The following is a 20,738-nucleotide window of genomic DNA, read 5'->3' on the forward strand; positions in this document are numbered from 1 at the left end:
CTTTACGATTCTCGACACGATTTCCACATCTTATCTATAAATGAACATGAAATTATCGTTATTCGATTATCATACTTATTCCCGAGGCGTAGGCGTTGTGATTGGTTTCCGGAGGAGACCAAGGGTCAGTCGCGACATGGCACGTGGTTGACGGTACCTGGCCACGTGCTCGCCAGAGGGGAAAAAGCGTGACACCCTTGAGGGTTTGGTGTTATTAGTCACGGGGGTCTAAAAACTGACATTTGAACCAACTTTTGTTTCAACAGAGGAAGAGATAAGGAGAGATAGTTGCCGGATGGAAACAGTAGCACACTTACTTGTCAACCAATATACATATTCCTTCCACATGCATTTCTGTCCCCAGTGGCTAAGAAAGAGCTTATTGTTCTTCAGGAACAAATGGATGATTGTCTAATTAAATATGCTGATGGTGATTCATATTATGACTATCATGAACGGCGTAAGTGTGACAATGGCTTGAAATCGTATTAAAGTTTTAAAACATTACATGAAAATTTTTACTTTCATCTTCGTAAGAATATTCAATAGGGCAAACCAGGTGCAACCGGTGCATAATGTGACGGATTGAGTGCGTGCTACAGATGCAACCTCCTATAACCAGACCCCGCTCAAAACGTCATTAAAGGACCCAGTTCTCATAATAATTTGTGTTTCCGCAGTTTTATTTCTTTTTCTCTTTATTACAAACTAATTATGCATCGTCCAATTTTTCCACAAGTCATAACAGGAAGTTAAGGGGTTATAAATGTCCCTCATTATAAAATGCATCAATTTGAGAATTCGACGTGTTCCTTTTTTGGTCTCGTAATTACGAAATATTGTGTACGCCGCCATTTTAACCATTGAATGGGTAATGAACTTGGTAATCGTTTTCAATAATTTCTCTAACGGTTTTAATCATGTTGCTCATTTACCAGTCATTGTTTAGCGTATTTAATGCCTAATTATTTTCATTTAGATGACCCTTACGTGCTTCAATGTAACTAAACGGTATTTAATTTGGTGTTATTTGGAAATAGGCGTTTGGCAACAATTCATCCTCGCGTTTATTACGTTGGCACCCCTGCAGTCCGGTCCAGAATCCCCCGAAATGAAACAAAAGCGCAGAATTATAAAATTACTCTCATATCCGCTCTCAATTTATGAGCGAACTTGGCGCATTTGCGAACGTCATCCATCTTCAAGGGAGCCCTGAAGCGAAAAATCTCTTCGACCTCTGCAGCAACTTTAGTCTCAAACTGTACTTTATAGTCCCTATTTTCTTCATTGATACACGACACAGCGGCCATTTCACATGTCGCCATGTTGAGGTATCAACCTGTCTTCGTCGATAACGTACCGAAAAAACACGCAAGCTATGATGCATTTCGCTTTTCTACCTTTACCTGCACGTATATCATGGAGGCGTTGATTTCTCCCGTCTCTTTTCAACAAGCGAGCTTTCCAATCTTCCGTCTTTTGTTTCGTTCTTTTTCTACGGCCACTGGGACCAGGTAAGGTGTGTTCGAGAGCTAACAGCACATGGTCAAGAGATTTTCATTAGTCGAACAGCAGCTGCGTGAAGAATAGTTTCTTTCGCTCTGCTAACAGTAACGCGGTACCGGTGTCGTTTAATGATATATTATTAAATGCAGCCCAGTTCACAGTGCAAGTGACCATGTTTTGTGGTGGTAGTTTCCGTTCAAAAACTATCGAAAAGAACGATGAATATAAAATTGTTAGGGTTAACGATACGCAGATTAAAATTCTCAGATCGGTGAGTTTGTCCAAGGCGGATAGACCACAACGGATCTTCGTCTCGCCGCCGAAGGTGCCACAGAATGCCAAAAAGGCGGTAAGTGAAAACCCCAAAAAAGCGGCTCGCTATGTTATTTTTATTCTCAGTTTTTATTGTTTATTTCTGTGGTCATCGACAGCAAAATATTTCGTGTTTGTTCCATATTTGGATGTATTGTGTGATGTTTTGGGCAACGAAGGAAGTTGCGGTGGACCACAAAATTCGAGTTATAAGGCTGTGTTCCAATTTGATATGATCAAGAATTAAAAATAATTCTAGTGTTGTATTATCTTTGTAAAAAACACCAAATAATCTATTGCACGACTACAATCAAGCAACTCATGTAGGCTGTTATTAATGTTATTATTATCAAGGTTGAGAAGATTTTTTTTTAAAAGTTGCTCCGACCGTGTTTAATAAGTTACTTTTAATTATTCCCACCTTCAAATTGATGTAAAAAATGCGAATACGTAATTTGAATTTACCGCGACAAGAGAGGGGTTTGGTGGAGAGAAAGAAGATTGTGTGCATTTTGCATCGTGCTGCATGTAGAAATCGGCAGAAAATTTGATCTGTATCTCGTTATTTTGCGGTCATAAAAATTGGCCAAGACCTCGAAACCGAAAAAATCTAAGAAAATCGCTGGAACACCTGTCATGTTTATGAAAAAACGACCGTGAAAGGTCATTTTAAAATGTATAGCAAACTGTGTTAAATTCTTTTCCTCATGTTTTAATTTAGTTGACAGCAGCTGTAGTTGGTAATCTAGAAGAAAATATTTATGTCAACAGGTCGTAAAATCGACGGCAGCTGTCATTGTCATTCATGAATCAGCCATTATAGCTTGTTTTTATGTATGTTTTAAGACCATTGTAAAAAATATCGAAACATGTTTAAAATTTGTTTACTGCAACCCGAGTCAAGAAACTGCTACAATTTTTGTCCGATAATTTATATACTGTCTGGCCATAAATTTAGACCCACGCAGTACAACTTTCAGGCTGTTTTAGCCGATTTTTATTTTATTTTAACTATGTCTACAGTGGTAGTGTAAAGTCAGCGGATGGAGAATGAATTTGTCTTACAGTAGGTGCACTGTTTTTGTATCTGTCAAGCTGAAGAGTTACGTAAAAACGAAGTTTAGGTCCTGAACTTTATTAAATAAGAGAAGTATTGATCCAAATTCCACATTCCATAAGCGTTCAATGAAAAAAGTCATCAAGTTGGCGCTGGTGTAAAAACGCACGTCTGTTATTAACCCATACTATTGTGTCAAACTGACATTTGACAGACAGAGTTGTAAATGTTTCGGAGTTGGAGGGTCGTTGGGTTCTTTCTTCCCATGAATTGTGCCCGTTTCGTCAGATTCTTTAGAAATTCAGCTCTTTTCAATACTAATCAATACAGTTGATGAAAGTAAGGTTACGTTTTTAGATTTATCACAGACATACTTCATACATACAATGCCAACTAGATGACTGAGCAAAGTTGAGTAGACCTATGACTAGATTGTCTTTGCAGAGACTCGTGGTTAGATCTTGACGATAAAATAATTGACCACTGCACAGCAAAAAATATTGTGGGAACATAAAGTCCTTACGGTATAAATCCTTTTAGAATTTAAAAAATGCGACTTTCGCCAATAATGACGCTGTAAAACATTTTATGACCAGAAGAATCTCAATAATTGAGTTCGTAGAATTGTACATGATTTTATGACACTATAAATTTTCGGAACACTTCGATTTGAGCGGCCCAAATGAAGAAGAAAATTGCACGGTCCGCGCAAGATTACCATGGAGCTTGTATCTTCAACCCATGAAGAGACTTTGTCGCAAAGTCTTGAAGAGTTGTTTTGCTAAAATACAACTTTGATCGTGGAATAAATTGTGCAGATTTTTTGAACTTGCGTGTTTCTTGACCTTTGAGCTTAGTACCTATTGTGTGCAAAATCAGAACCATTATTGTTAATTGTTTAGAACTAATGAAGTTTTTTATAACAGGATAACACCTGTAGTCTTAGCAGATTATCACCATGAAGCGACAGTACTTTACACGTGTATTTGGAAAGCAGTACCATGTCGTTTTATAGCTTTATCCATCAAAGTCTATTTTGTTGACTATATCGTAGTGGAAGTTTTATTTATAACGCCCGTCATCGTCCTGTGGGTACTTGACACCCATTCGTGTACTTCATTACGCAAGTAGCCATTTTTTAATTAATGTCCCACTTTAGACCATGGATGTAAATTAGAACCAACATGCTCGCTCTTTATTAATCAACCCATTATTCTCATTAGTGTCGAGTAATGACATGTTTGTATACACAATAGTTCCGTGACCTTGTAGTAGTTACAAAAATATGTCTCCGTGATCTTCGCCTTTTCAAAGCAAGCCTGGCGACCATCTGTGACAATGTCCATAAACCCACTTTTTACGATTCGTCCCAATCTTCAACAATAACCGTTCTTCAGTCTCCCATTCGGGAATTCGCTCTCCCCTCTCCAGACGCCGTACTTAAAATATCCAAAACTCGGTCCCCTTCATCCACCCGCACCCCAAGTCCTCCAGATCCGGACTCTATAATATCATTCTCCAGCCACATCCTCCACAGTGGCGTCAGTTCCTTTGAGTAATGTCAAGGTTGAGCAACACCGGCACAACGATCTCGTTATTTTCCCGTTTTTCCTCGTAGTCGGTGATAATAGGAAAAATCAACATTAACGCAATCAGCTTCCTTAACTCCGGTCCTGCTGACTAATTCCCATCACTGCGGTGTGGCTTATGATGCATCAGTCAGTTGGCTTCGGCTGTTAACAAATGCCGCACGGAGGAACATGTGCTCGCGCGTTTAGTGCCCTGTATGGGATCTTGGTGGCTGTGAAGTGTAAAGGGTGATGTGGATGCGGCGGGGGCGGCGTCGAGGGGACGAGTCGGATTCCGATGATTCGGTATGATTTTTTTAATTACGACGAAAGATACGCGTTTCCTGCGATAGCGACTTTCCGTTCTCTTTTTCGCTCGTCCAGGTAGCTATGCCATCGGCACGTGCCTCCCCTACGAGTGATAAGGCAAATGGGCTTCTATTTCCGTTAAGTTTATTTTTATTTTGCGCCTGTTATACGTTCCTTTCGCACGTTGTGCACCGATGGAATTCCACTTATTCTCCTTCTGCACGTAACTACATTTTCCATTTTTACAGAACTTACGTGGTGACACTACCATTACGTGTTATCGGGCGCCTGGCGCTGACACTTTTGTTTTCTTTGTCTGGGCGAATTTTACCATAAAGGTTGATGGGGCACTCGAACGTGCGCTATCAGCTTCAAACTCGACCAAAAGATGTGTTCAAACATGCAGTTTGTCGAATGCAGGGGGGCTGAAGTGCAATAAATTCGATTTTTCCATATGAAATATAAACACTTTCTACCCCCACGACGTTTAAGTATGAGTTATTACCTTGTTTTTGTGGCTCGTTACGTAAAGTGCTTTTGAAATTATGTGAAATTGTGTGCAACGGGGAATTTTATAATGTTGCATTAATTAGACAGACCGGTTCTAATAAGACGGAAAGTTGCATTCGCGGAGACTTGGACCGCCAATGGCATTTGTGGTTGGTGGTGGATGGCACCAATCACAGCGGATTATAACTTTTCAGTTGCGGTCAAAATGATACCAAAGAAACGTCTTGCGCTTTCAACGCGTTCATGCTGGATGCCAGAGCACCAAGAAGAGATTTTATGGCAACAGTCTCGATGGGGTATCTGAGGGCAGTAAAAGATTCATAAACTCAGTTTTTATAGAAGGATTAGAGGCTATTCCCTCTTCTGGTTAGACATGTCGTTACAAATGGGCCATTAGGATATGTGGTACTTTGGAAATGAAAAATTCAAACACGAAGAGTGGAGCTAGGATCTGCTTTCTGAGTTTCGAGTGGCAACTGACGTACAGCATCTCTAATGAGACATTTTGGCAATAAAATTTAATGAGACCTTTAAAACTTAATATCACACGGCTCCTGGATTTCACACACTTTGTGGATACCTGGCTTTTGCCTTTTGAATAAATAATTTTGATAAAATGGATATTAAATATAGAATGAGACTACGCAGATAAACTTAAAAATTTAACAGTTTTTATCGACAATTTGTCATGCAAATAGTTGAAATTATACGAAGTTCAGACGCGATTTTGAGTTATGCTGGATCGCATTATCAGATTATTGACTATAAGTATGTAAATTGTCTAGACAAGGCTCTATGAATGTCTTCCCGGTTGTTCGAAGTAATAACTTTCCTAAAGACTAAATGACTATCTTAAGTAGATTACTTTAAACATAATACAGCGTTCTACGTAGACGGTTGTTTACAATTCCAATCCTCTTAAAAACGTTATCCGACATGATTACTGCTCCTAATTAAAAGGTTTATATTACACATTGCTAATTGGACTGCAAGAGATGAGATCCGCTATCATTTCGTACCTGTCATTCTAACAAGAGTTCCTCAAATTCTGTAAGTTTTCTCACGTAATCTAAACGTCAGGATATTGCCTCCAGCGACCGAAAGTATATTTGGGTTTCCGGAGCAAATTTCGCATCCTCGCAATATAATTAAATGAACTAATTCATTATTTCTGCTCTTCACGAACTAGACGAACCCTAGGGTAAGAATGTGTACAAATCCAATGTGGAAAAATATGAGGTCATTTCTCTTTGCTCTCGGCATTTTTAAGATAAAACCCAGACAGACTGAAGACAGAATCCCTAGATTAACAATTATAAGAAAAACACGGGCGTTCCCACATTCCGTGGTTGGCACATGTATCGTCGAAAACATTTTCCACTTGGAAAAACGTGTAAATAACTCAAATTAAGAAGTTAAGACTTTGTTGTCATCCTGTTTTAATCTCGATGGGAGTCTTCGTCCATCCGTGAAACACACCTAATTTCGAACATTCGCTGATGTTGTAAACCCTCTATTTCTATTTTGGTGTGTCTCCGAGGCGTCGACCCTGTCCGTCGCGTTTTGCGCTTTTAAATCAAGAGGCGGCTAATTGACTACCCACAAACCAATAAAGTCCAATTGATAAAGTAGTTGTGGACTTAGATAAAGGTCTATTACTATAATTGCCTTGACACCGAATCCGATGAACCTTGCACAAGAACGCACATGTTGGCGACGCTGTCGAGGAGTGGTGACTACATGCGGGTAGTCCGGGGGTAATTCTACTAATTAATTTAAATAATAGCCGGTAGAGACATGATTTGTAGCGAAATGTGTCAGCGGCGGTCTTAAAGGGTATTGTCGGCTGCAGACGACGAGACGAGACACCCCTCTGTGACGAAATAACAGGGTGACTCATCGGTAGGGGCGGCGTTAGGGTGTGAAGGCACGAGGATGGGATTTTTACAGATGGGGCGTAGGTAAATACCACAGAAAATGGAAATGTTCAAATTGAGGCACTGCCTATCACCCTAATTTAAGCAAAATACATATTTCATATTTGGATGGACCTCCTTTTTGTCTTTCTTTCGGCTTGTTTCCAACAAATGCAAAAAGTTGTTGTTCGCAACAAATTACAAGAAAAGTAATCACAATTTGCGGTTAAACTCTCCCGGACTTTCTATTCGTTTTTGTCTTTAAATTGGTTTAACGTTTACATTCGGCGAAATCTGGAAGAGTCGTTTCCATTAAATAAATACTCAACTCGTGGCTCTTAATTGATGAATTTCGTGGAATTGTTGACATTTACGGGATTTTTGCACACAACTGTACATATTTTCAAAGGATTTACCGATACGCAAAGTGCAATAAAAATAGTGGTGTTTCCACTACCGGGTAGAAAATTTGGAACAAAATGCATTTATTGTCTAGCAGCTTTGCGATAAAATTGCACTGTAACCGAAGTTCGATAGTGGATGTCGTTTTTATCCCACTCGCGTCTAGAAAATAGGTTTAGCTTATAAAGTTGGAATGATGAGAGGAAGCGCAATTGAAAAATGTTTTAGACCACAATCTGTGAAACAACAAGAGTTTTTATCTAGGGAATAAAACTTCTCAAAAATGGCCTACACCTGACTTCTCCTGACTTGTGATTTCGTTCAACTTCCTCTTAATTCCTTATGATTTCGTAAAAGTTTCCCTGATTTCCTTATGATTTCGTTTCACCTCTCTTTATTTCCTTGTGATTTTGTCTAAATTCCCCTCATTTCTTTGTGATTTTGTTTAACTTTTTCTTATTTCCTTGTGATTTCGTAAAACTTCCCCTGATCTCATTGAGATTTCGTCCAACCTCTTCTTTTGGAATTTTGTCTAAATTTTTCATATTTCCTTGTGATTTTGTAAGACTTTCCCCGATCTCATTGTGATTTTGTCTAAATTTCTCTGATTTCATTCTTATTTCGTCCAGCTTTCTCTTATTTCCTTATGATTTTGTAAAACTTTCCTGATTTTCTTGTGATTTCGTCCAACTGCCCCTTATTTCCTTGTGATTTTGTCTAAATTCTCCTGCTTTTTTTGTTATTTCGTCCAACTTCCTCTTATTTTCTTATAATTTCGTAAAACTTTTCGTGGTCTTATTGTGATTTCGTCCGACCTCTCCTTATTTTTTGTCATTTCGTCTAAATTCCTTTAATTTGCTTGTTATTTAGTCCAACTTCTTCTTATTTTTTGTGATTTCGTGAAACTTCCTCTGATCTCATTGTGATTTTGTCTAAATTCCCTTGATTTCATTGTTATTTCGTCCAACTTTCTCTTATTTTCTTGTGATTTCGTAAGACTTCCCCTGATTTCATTGTGATTTTGTCTAACCTCCTCTTATGTTCTGGTGTTTCTGTCTAACTTCTTCTGATTTCCTTATGATTTCGTCCAACCTCTCCTTATTTCTTTGTGATTTCGTCTAAATTCGCCTGATTTTCTTGTGATTTTGTCTAACTTTCCATGATTTCCCATTGATAGCCTCTGATGTTCTAATGATTTCCCCTGATTTCGTAGTGATTTCCTAATGATTTCTCCTGATTTCCTGAGACTAATACACCGATTTCCCAGGGAGGTTAACTCCTCAGTTTTTATTTCATTTACAAATTCATTACAGTATACATATTTAGTTTAATATAGGCAACACAAAATACACTTTTCTTTATCCACTTGTAGGAAAGAAATTTAATATCACAGTTTGGAAGCATGTTTCGAAGTTAAAAGTGAAAGAATTTCATTAGTATCTATATGAATCGCCTATCTTACTTAGATTTTTCAACGGGACAATCGGAAAAGCAAGCTTCATAGTTCATTTTTCGTCAATTTAGATACTCCATTATCATTATGTCATAAGAACAACGTCGCCTTATTGCAAAACCAGCGACTCCCGGAGCAGCTTGTCCAGAATAGGCCATTAGCCTCTACCAAACTTCATGAAAATTTGTAAAATCGTCAAGAAAATTTCAGTATCAGTGCTCATTTCGCCATTCCCTTGTCATTAACTTAATTCCAATTATCTTGCCAACGTTGTTTTCATTCTAAATTCTAATCATATGCTGCTAATTGCTTACACAACCACCGCTTTTAGCGCCATCTTTCCAGTTGACAGCCTATTGTAATTGTGTCCACCACGTCCTCTCATGTACACCTTTTCATGGTATTAGAGCAATGTACCATGACGACAATAATCGCGTTAAATCCATGGTCGTTGTTGCAACTGAACTCGATTTAATGGTTCAAAGAGTTCGTGGTGTACAGTCATTACAAGCAAATGGCGTTAAAGCACCGACTTGACCTCGTGTATCTGATGGTACTGATGCTGTGGGAATCTTCAGGACTCAAGAAAAATCCAATTGGGATGTAATGAAAAAACTTGAAATTGGTTTAATGCGATTAGAACATTTTGCCACTGAGAAACTGAAAGCGAATTAGGGCAGTCTTTGTCGTGGGACAGATTAAGATTTACGCTCTAGTTACTGACAATTAATCATAAGATGGTGGGTTTCTTAGGGAAATGTCGAACGGCACGACTTGTTATGTGATAATTGAATTATGCAATAATGATGTCATGAACTGTCATCATCTACTGCGTTAGTTGCGAAAATGAGGAGTTTGTTTATTTGGAAAATGTGGTATTTGAACCCGAAATGACTTCCGGTTGGGTTAACTACAGTTTTTATAAAATGACATTATTGCATCGTAACCTTGTCCACAATCTCTTCCAGTGTTGCCATAACGTTATCTCTTTTAACTTGTCACATTAACAGCTCAAGTGCCAAGTCCTTGAAACAAATTGTTTTATGTTCGTTATTCTGCGAGTGGCTATAATAAAGACACCCCTTATTTTTTACCGCCCTTATTCATGTCAATCTCGCGAACGACCCTTAAACCGCAGTAATGAATTTAAGATGTGACCTTCTTTCCCTCATGTTTACCATTTGTCTTGCTAGGTACTCATGTACAAACACTTACTTGAGTTTATTTGTATAAAAGCGATTTCCGTTGTAATCTTCATAGAATTGAAGTGAATTTTAATCCAAGTATGCCTCGACCGGATGTTCTTTAATTTGTCCCCCGGGACTCCCACTTCCGGTTTAGCATTGTTACCAAACGCCAAAACCAGATGTTCCTAAATATAAGTTTTCTATTTAAATGTTAGACGCAGATGCTTGACATTTAGGTAAATCGACACTACCGGATTTTTTTCACCCTTTTTTGCTACACTTGACCTCATTGTTACTGGAAGGGGTAATGACCTGTATCACTACTCGATGTAATTTGCAGCGCCGCGGTTGGTATGTATGGGAATTAACAATGGGACGATTATCGATGGACTAAAACGAGAAAAAAGAAGGAACGTGAAAGGAACGCGGCCAGTTCAAGTTATCGACCGATTTTACACAGAAACGTGTAATTTTGACCCTGAATTGCATATGCGGATTTAATTCATTCGGGTCTGCGACCCGCGATTCAGATGCTGGGGGAGGAGGCGGAGTGTCACTCCGACAGGGCGGGGTTTGTTTATTTTGGGACTTTATGAGTTGGTGACTTTTAATATGACGGGAGTTATGTTGGCACCACTAACAAAAAAGACACCATGAAACATATTTCTCACTGTCAAGACAAAGATTTATTTTGACTACCATCGGCAAATTTATAACCATTTAGGTTGTTTTAAGTGATTTTTGGTGTAATGATTGGTTATCGCCGTTTTACGGGTGTCTAAATTAACATGCAGTGGGGAAAGATCGAAACTAAAAATAAAAAACCATTTGGTAGCCCAGTTGGCTGCACTTCCGTCTGTGATAATTGTCAATTTTGACATTTATTATTACGATAGTTGTGGTAACACTGATTTAATTATACACGTTTGATTTCGGGAAGCATGTGTGGGATCTTGTCACCCACTTTTCAATTTTAAATTTACACGAGTGGCGGCGGAAGTGCATGTTCTGCAGAATTTTCTGTTTTTTTTTCTCTTCTAGACTTATTGCATTATTTCAAACTAATGTTACAAACGCTTTTAATTGTTTTACATTAATAATTGCTTATTCATAGAGCCGGAAATGTTAGATAAATCTAATTTTACCACTATCTGGCGTAATAGATAATTTCTTTGTTTCTACACAGCAATTAGTCTTATTTTATCATTGTTGTGACATTGAAAAGTTAGTTTAATGGCTTAATAATTCGTGGAAAAACGTCAACAAATTCATAAATTAATAACTATAAGTTTATACCACGTGACTATGAATTTGACAGAATTAAACATAAGAAATACCAACCTAAATTTTTAATCCTTTCCAACGTAAGAAAAAAAAACAGTAGGAGTAATAATAGTGTTGCAGAAATTACACAAGTTAGATTGTGGCGTTTATTGCAGTGTAAATTAAGTAAAATTACCGTCAACTTTGCAAGGAATTGCAAATTGTGATGCTGAGTTCCAATTTAGTTGTACGAAATGTTGCAATAATTATTTTAATTATATTTTGAAGACGTTTAAAATATGTTTTAGGCCGCCGTTCTTTTTTAACGTGTTTGCAGACATATAAATAGGCCGGAAAACGGCGTTTGGCGGCCTAGGTCTCTAAAAAAGAAACTAGATATTTTTTTTGTTTACCGGTTGATATCGCACTGCCATCAATTGACACAAAAGTCCGCTAAAGTATTTTAAAAGAGGTTAAAATGTTTTTTTTCCAAAATAGTTACTAGGAGAGCAACCTTAAAAAATAAAAGTAATTAGATAAGATTTTTTTCCAAAAGAGCATTTTCCGGCCTTGTGATCCAAATTACTATTACATATATTCTTTTAAATAGTTCTATCTGAGTCCGTGTCTTATTGGTAAATTTTTTTGTGTTTAAAGTTATAAATATACTCCGCAAATCCGCGTATTGCGTGAGCCAGTTCAATGGGAAAAACTTCTAACATTCTTCCTCATTTTTTCCCCGAGCTTCTAACTCTCATGCCACCAATTTAAGTTAGTTCTATGGACAACTTTGTTGTAACCAAACTAATGTTTGATAACTTTGTCTTGTTTTTTGGCAACACTGTAAATTACTCCCAAGCGTCACTCTATGATTTCACCCTTGCTCTCTTTTTAGTTCGTCATTTTTCACGAATTTAGTCACGTGCCACTTTCTGGCTTTTCACCCCTAAAAAGATGCGTCATCACCGTAAACACACAACCCCGTGTTAGATAGAACGTGGATAAATCAACACCCCAAAATCTATTCCTACCATTTATACCATCACACGTGTTCGGGCTCTGCCCCTTTAATTAGGAGTGGTTGTTGCGCCTTGTCCGTTGACCCTATGCTTCACTTTGTCAATCCGCTTATAAAACATTCGTCATGGTCAGTTGATCGAGTTTCGGAACATCATTTTTTACAAGGGAAGATTCCGGTTGATGTAAGGTAAAGCTTATTTCCGGTTATGTGACAAGGGACGGGGCAATAACCGTTATATCCGGTCCGTATCTCGCTGAGAAGGAGGTGGATAATGTAAGGGATAATCACGTTATAAATCGACATGATTGATCAAATTTTCGGAGGGAGAAGCAACCGGTGCTAAATGAAAAAAAAACACGGAATGGTGCGCAATTAGGACTTTTTTTTTTAAATTTCGTCACTCACGTGTTATTGGTCGGTTTTCTCAGTGGCATAATCACCGCCTGTGGCAGGAAAAAGATTGAGCTAATCTCCAGCAACTTCCCTTTTGGAAATTTTTGCCCCCTCGAGGGCAGCATTTGCGAAAGTTTATAAATACCACAATCGTTGCCCAAATTGAATTTCTCCAATCTTCCCCCGAGCTCGATACAATCATACAACCCTTCCGGCGTAAAAACTTGCGCCAACCAACCCCAACATATATCTCTGAGAGCAGCTCTAGGATTTTTCATCCCCCCAACTCACCGAATGTTACCGAACCGGTCTCGTCCTAGTCCGAACAGGATTCGGGCGGCTGCGGAAAGGATCCCGGGCAGTGTGACGTCACACCCGGAAGCATCTGAACCACTCCGTCCATGCCGTTTTACCGGTTAATACTTCGATTCAAGTGCGGTGTGCCAGTTACACGGTAATTGCGTTTCGAACTTGTTACTTACATGAGTAGGGGCTGTGTTAGATGGGTCAGCAAGTAGGAGATGTTCAAAGGGTGGAAATTCGGAAAGGTAATATTTTTTTATAAGTGACGATTTAGGGGTTGGTGACCGTAATTGCGCCGTAAAGAGGAATGGAAAAAGATAATAAAGGACAATAGCGATGGAGAGAGGGTGAAATTGAATGGAAATCCGACGAATATGATGGCGGGACGCAATTCCAAGTGAAAAGAAAACAAGATTGATCCGCGTTTAATAAGTGAGAGGGTAGATGGGGGTGAATTACGGCGAGAATGTGCTTGCAACTACGGTGACACGTGCGCTAATCTTATTACAAGTCTTAGATTCACCGATATAGCTAAACTCAACTGGAAGATATCTCTCCAGAGCGCGATTTAACCATTTAGGGTTCAAAATTTCGCCTGGAATTCGTCACGGGATTAGTTTTTTATGTAGCGCTCGGTTTCATTGCTTTTTCTTTCCTATGATTATGAATTGCCAAGTTGCATGTTTACAAATACTTCTGATTCTCTAACAACTTATTCAAACGTAATCGAGAATCCATGCCAATGTCATTTAGTCATTATTGCTAGTATAAAAACTTGTTTTATATCCCAATATCAAACTCGACCTTTGCAATCAATGCGAAAATAAACATACATATAATCATACCGTGTGTTCTGATTATATTATTCGTAAATGAAAGGTTTTCAGGTAAAATAAAAATTAAGTTTTAGAAAATGGGAATGCAGATTTGGTTGCATAACCGAGTAGTTGCATCACAAATCTACTCCACTCTAATAGAGCGCTAAAGACCATGTGTTAATCGATTGTTAATGTCAACCAACACGTTAATGTCTATAATCGCGTCCCCTAATTGCATTTCCAGCAATTTGTTGCAACTGCTCAATTAATTTTAATTTGGACCGTGAATCTTTTTGTTTTCTCTAGCCTCGCCCTTATTCCTGTCCACAAATCCATGAATCACCCTCAAAAAGCAGATGTCTTTATTAAATTACCAACCCCGATTAGTGTCACCAATAAGTCACGACAGTGGTGGTACCAGTATCTTTTTTCCTCGCATGACGTGCATTTTCGTACCACGCTACTACGTAATTGTAGTAAAACTCCTATTCAAATCCCACCCCTGTATGTAAATAAAGGGCGTGAAAAACGTAACCTTCACCTAAATTCCCGCAGTAATTGCGCGGAAAAATCGAAATTAATGAACTCTGTTGAAATTCAAATTCGTTTTTTTAGTTTGAATAATTAAAATCGTTTTTGTTTACGACGACTGAGTGGAAACCTGCACACGATGCAAATTTAGCGGGGGGGTCCTGCTAGCGAATGTTTCTGTTTTGTTAAGTCATCTAATTCCGCGTGGTTGCTGGGACGACGGCTCGTGAATAAAACAGCTCGGGGGTTGGGGTTGGATTTTTATTAATAAAATCGGGTTTTTTACAGGGACTGGACCCCACAAACTCCACGCAACTGCGGCCGTTGAACTCGGAGATCACTGCTCCGAGGATAGACAGCTACAGGTTTTCCATGGCAAATCTTCAGGACTCGCAGGATGTGGACCTGGACGCCATTCTCGGGGAGCTGTGCGCCCTTGAAACACAGTGCGAGAGGGAGATCGGACATGCACGGGATAGCAAGCGCCTTTCAGGTAACAATCAACAATCAACAATCATTAAAGCGTTAATTTCCCTCTTTTTATAGACCAGAAAATGTCGCAGCACCTTTCAAGGACACATAGTAGATCATCCTCGGAAGGCCCCCGACTGAAACTGGACGATAGTGATTTGATGTCAAAGACTGATTCGGTACGAACGGAGTCGCCCGACAATGATTCCGCTTTCAGTGATACAGTTTCGATGTTGTCAAGTGAATCGTCTGCAAGTAGTGGCGGTTCAGGATCAAAACCCCAAAGTCTGCACCTCCAGAATCTTCAGGTAGTTTCGCCAACTGCGACTATCACCCAGAATCTATATCTTTGTCTTCAGGATGAAGCTGCAAGAAGCAAAGCGGAGAAGATTCGCATGGCTATGGAGAAAATCAAAGAAGCTAATATTCAAAAGTTGTTCGTGAAGGTCTTCACGGCCGACGGTTCTGCCAAATCTTTGTTAGTTGATGAGAAAATGTTGTGTTCGTACGTGACAAGGCTTTTGATGGACAAGAACCATGTGGAAGTTGATCCCAAATGGGCCATCGTGGAACATCTACCAGAACTATACATGGGTACGTAAAATCATCTTTTTTTTTGACTAAAAACTAAAAGTTTGATCTTTACAGAAAGGATATACGAGGATCATGAACTTCTGGTGGACAATCTGATGCTGTGGACCAGAGACTCCAAAAACAAGATATTTTTCTCCGAACGCCCTGAGAAGAACAAGTTGTTTTTGGAGCCAGAAAAGTTTCTACTATCCATGACTGACAAAAAAGAGATGGATTACGATGAACACTCCCGGAATATGTTATTAGAAGAGTTCTTTTCAAATAATTCGTCCAGTGTCCCGGAGGTTGAAGGCCCGCTCTATTTGAAAGCAGACTCTAAGAAGGGATGGAAGAAGTACCACTTTGTGTTGCGGGCGTCAGGGCTCTACTATTACCCCAAAGAAAAAGTGAAGTCTGCCAAGGATTTGGTGTGTTTGGCCACATTCGACAATAACCAGGTAAGTTCAGTTCTTGATTGCCAAAACTACTTGTTTTGGTATCTTTTAAATTGGCACGAGCTAACGCAATTTGAAGGACGCAAAAACGTCTTTGAATATGCGCGTAACAATAGATAAATCAGAAAAACCTTGTCAGTGGAATACAATCACGTGTTACATCTATTGCGTGCTTCGTTGACGCATAAAAATAATGCGATTTTTTTAATCGTAGAATTATCCAAACTGAAATCTAATTCCTCAGATTTGTAATATTTGTTAAGTTACAAGTTAAAAATAAAGTTATATGAAATACTTTCCGTGACAATTTTGGGTGACAATCAAATTTCCTTGCAGATTTACTGCGGCTTGGGCTGGAAGAAGAAGTACAAGGCTCCCACCGACTTCGGCTTCGCCATCAAGCACCCGCGGCTACAAGAACCAAAATCGACGAAATACATCAAGTACCTCTGCGCAGAGGACCACCGAAGCCTCGAACGCTGGATGGTAGGAATGAGGGTAGCAAAATACGGCAAACAGTTGGTGGACAACTACCGAGCTCTCATAGACGAGTTGGCTCAAGAAGACTTGGATATGTTAGCCCACGCCAGAAGTTGTTCCGTCAGTTCCATAGCGGTCCAAAGTAACGTTACTACTCCTACCCAAGGTTACCCGGGAAGTGAAGCGGGCTACGGCACTCAAAGCGAAACTTACTCTGCACCAAGCGAAGCAAGTTCTGGTCGCCACAGCAGGGCTAGTAGTTCGAGTTCTTCGGGGTGTATGTCGGATGGAGCACCTTCAAGTTGCGAGAATGCTTTTGATTCTGAGTTTCCTATGGGAACTATTAAAAGGAAACCTTCGATGAAACCTAGTTTACCCCTTACGAACATCACGAGGCAATTGAAAGAAGTGGGCGAGACAAGGGATGAAATCGATGGGGCTCCTTTACCGACAAGTCCTATTAATTGCAACAACTCTGGGACTCTTACCCGACGACATAGTCGGCGGAAATCGGGGAACTCTGACGATTCTTCGAATTCCGGGACTTTGAAGAGACAGCATTCTTATAAAACTAGGGGTTCGTTGGAGAGCATGGGAGGCAGAAGTGGTAATTCCACCCCTCTATGTGGGACACCTGTAAGAGAAAGGGCGTCACCGTTTACTGATAAAAACAGTCCTTTTGGGGAACGACCTCCCAGTGCTGGCGCAGTGAGAAGTCCCACGAGTCCTAACATAGTAGACATGCCCTCATGCATGGTAAGTTTCAAATTTATCTCTTTTGCATGACAACCTACTAACCCCTATTTTAAAAAGGTGGACACTTCTTCAAATAACTTCCAACAAGCCAAGGCTATTCTACAAAAACAGTTTTTATTTCGCCGTCCTAGTTTTACTAAACCCATGTCTTGAGTAGTTTTCTGGTATTTTCTTTTTTATTTTATGCTTGTGTTATTTTTGCTTTTTGTTCTGTCTAAATAAATGGATTTCATGCAAGTTTAATTGCTGAATTTGTTTCCGCCGGAAATAACTCGAATTTCAAATGAGATAGCTTCCGCTTTGATGGCTAATTTTAGTTCAGGAGTTCAAGTGTGTAGATTCCAGAGATTGAATCACAAGAAAATGTTAACGATGTTCAAGTAATCAGATCATGTCTGACAAGCACGGCATCAGGTGTGAAACTTTTCTTTTACTTTTAACACCAAAGACTGATCTTACTCTGCATAGTTTCTTCGCGTGACTAAAAAGTCTTCTTTGCTTTCAGTATTTAAAACTCTGTTGAAAATTTTCGGGTAAAAATAGACGCTGCTCTTTTCGTTGTGAATACCGTCGCTTCTGTTGCTCCGCCGTTTGGTTAAACGGATCATAAATATGTTTTTTTTTTTAATAGACGGACTCTATTACGTCTCTGCCCCCGCCGCCGGAAACCAACGGTGACGTAATCACCGAGTCACCGTCTTACCAACTCCCTCCGCCGCCCCCTGAAGTTTACAACTCCAATCTTTCGTTGGACAGCCTACCGCCGCCACCGAATCCGAACGAACTACCGCCGATAACCGGAACTGAGCTAACGGGAAGTCAATTATCTCTCATGTCCCTGCCACCGCCACCAGGCGAAATAGACACCAATACAATAAGGAGAAGGAAGGAGAGTCTCACTCCGACGAACGTCCTGAGCCCCGACCGGACTCCAACTATGTCACCAGATCAGACTCCGACGCAATCTCGAATTAATACTCCTTGCTTTAGTCCTCCTTTGTCGACGCAAGGGTCGAATTGTAGTACTCCAACCCAACAGAATCCGCCTGTTAGTTTTAATCTCAACCAATTCGTGCAGATTTCTGCACAAAATCACGATAGAAACGAAGCAACGAATGGGTTTGTCACGCAGCCGCCGGCGTATGTGAATCCCCCGAGTTACAGGCAGTCGAGCACGTTGCCTGGAAATTGTTTCAACAACAATAACGGATTGAGGTCGAGTTTGAGACAAACGTCGCTTCCGAGACAGATTTCTTCGAGTAGTATAGCGTCGAGTAACAGTTCCGGAAGCTCAGGAAACCATGGCGTCCCAACGTACATGGCCGAGTTGAAAAATGCACAACAGAGCTCACCGCATGTACAACGCAAAGTTAACTTCCAAGATTCATTGAGCCCGAAGAAAACCACGAAGAAGATCAGTTTTAATTTGGTACCACAAGAAGTTCCTCCGTTACCGAAGAAACCACCGCCACCGAAGCGGTCCGAGAACACCAAACTCTCAAGTCCGAAGAAATTGGTGGAGCCTCCGGTGGACTTTCTTAAGGATCTTCAAAGGGTGATGAGGAAGAAATGGCAGGTGGCTCAAAAGTGCAAACTCGAGCCGACTACGACTCCTCATGAGGTGCTAGGATTCAGGGATCCCCCAGTAGCACTGCCTGATTATAAAGAGCATAATGTCTCTAACTGGGTGCAGGAGCACTACGGCCCTAATAACGTCTATGAGAATGTGTATAGGGATAATCCCGACAACGTGGTGGAGTACGCGACGAGTCCGGTACACGTCCGAAACGACTACCGGAAGCGGCCGCCACCACCACCACCTAAACGCAGCGAGACGACGCATCTGAGCACCCCCAAAATGCACTGATGCTGCGTTTCATAATATGGCTTGAAAAAATAAAGGCATATCATATAATGGCTTCATGCGCTGAATTTTTTTCGGGGGAAATATGTATGCTGCTTATTTTTCAAGCGATATAATATGGTTATACTGCCAGCAATCCCTGCCTAATGGCTATGTGATTTAAATTTAAATGTGCCATGTGAGTTAAGACACTGTTAGTTAAGTTCTGGTTACTTTGTACATATTTGCTCTTAGTGAATTCATTGAAATGTCAAAACATTTATGGTGCTTATAGTTATAAATTTTAGTATAGAAGAGTAGCGAAATTGTGTTTTATAAAGTTTATAACCATTTTTTACCCAAATTATTTAAACATTTTTATAACAAGTTACAGGGTTCAAGTCAGTTATTTATTTTCCTGTTTTTATTTTGTTTGAGGTATTGTATAATTCTTTTTTCTGTATATAGTTTTTGAATGTTCCCGGCGACGCTCTCGCGGCGACCAGTAATTTATAATAATAAGTGTACTTTATAATAAGAATCCCTTTTATAATCGTATACAAGATCTCCACAATGCCATTGTCCCATACATTTTTGTATGTTTTATACCAACTTAATATTTCTAGTGTTTTAGAAAAAAACAAAACAATTAGGTACTTGTAGATTAATTGTAGTCAATGCAAAAAACGAACTCTATTTCAAAACTAAAGGAATCAATATATTTATGAAAACTTAGGAAATTATCGGTTTTCGTACGTTGACAAAATTTCGTGTGCAATTTTTAAATTATTGAAGTTTATAGAAATTATATAAATTTGTCTTGGCACAAGAATTTATGAGGCGTTGTAGGCTAAATCAAATTGATAATATATATTTTAAGTATTCAAATTGGTATAAATATTTTTTCTGAATACTTCGACCTTTCAAATTGAGTACTTTGTATACAGTCTACCATTTCTATATACTAGTTGTTATAATAAGTATTACAGTAAATAAATATATTTAAAGAAAATTCATTTATTTCATTTCACAATGACCAATTTATTTTAAAATTTATATATTAATTAAGTGATATAATATAATAAATTTGCGGCAAGATGCACAGTTTTCTACGACACTGGAAAACTAGGTGGATGTGAACAAAAAGTTGACTAAACCCGCACTGAGTGTTTTAACTACCTTCGAATAGATGGCGCCACATTACAAAGAATAGTTGGTTGTCTATATACAATCTAAAATTCTCGGTAATGAGTATCTAAAATTTTCGGTACTAAGTACCTAAAATTGTACTTATTAAGAATTAGCGTTTTTTTTAATTAAACTTCTAAAGATTTTGCTTCAATTACAAACAATTTCAATGGGCGCTTTTTTCACTTAAGCCTTTCTTCTCGTCTCATCTAAATTTCTTGACAATTAGTTCCCGGCATTTCCCTACAAGCAACTCACAGGACAACTTATCCTTTGGTACATTGTTTCGCCTCCCAAACTAACGTCGATCAAAGTGTTTTGTAGTTTGTAGTTTATTGAGTTTGAACAGTCTTTACACGATCTCGATTGCCTCAAGACGAAACAAAGAAGAATTTAAGGACGAAAAGTGAGTTTGCATTGTTA

The 20,738-nt window shown here is 39.2% G+C and overlaps 1 protein-coding gene across 5 annotated transcripts in view; it reads left to right on the top strand.

The window, feature by feature from the left end:
- The window catches only part of LOC148174215 (uncharacterized), a 57,173-nt gene extending 37,034 nt beyond the window's left edge, over window positions 1–20,139 (top strand). The window contains exons 1-7 of one of the 5 annotated variants that reach the window (XM_088035752.1): window positions 1,544–1,855; window positions 14,838–15,042; window positions 15,096–15,328; window positions 15,380–15,614; window positions 15,669–16,051; window positions 16,385–17,284; window positions 17,916–20,139. In XM_088035752.1, the coding sequence (XP_087891878.1) occupies window positions 1,679–1,855; window positions 14,838–15,042; window positions 15,096–15,328; window positions 15,380–15,614; window positions 15,669–16,051; window positions 16,385–17,284; window positions 17,916–19,151 (3,369 nt within the window). In that variant the 5' untranslated portion in view covers window positions 1,544–1,678 and the 3' untranslated portion in view covers window positions 19,152–20,139. Of the gene's footprint in view, window positions 1–1,543; window positions 1,856–4,582; window positions 4,750–13,336; window positions 13,446–14,837; window positions 15,043–15,095; window positions 15,615–15,668; window positions 16,052–16,384; window positions 17,285–17,915 lie in introns of those variants that run through there. The other 4 variants (XM_088035754.1, XM_088035755.1, XM_088035753.1 and 1 more) reach the window with 4 other exon arrangements.
- Window positions 20,140–20,738: the final 599 nt, after the last annotated feature.

Source organism: Gnatocerus cornutus, chromosome 5 (genome assembly GCF_029298725.1).
Source record: "Gnatocerus cornutus isolate USDA-ARS CGAHR chromosome 5, icGnaCorn1.1, whole genome shotgun sequence".
Lineage (NCBI taxonomy): Eukaryota > Metazoa > Arthropoda > Insecta > Coleoptera > Tenebrionidae > Gnatocerus > Gnatocerus cornutus.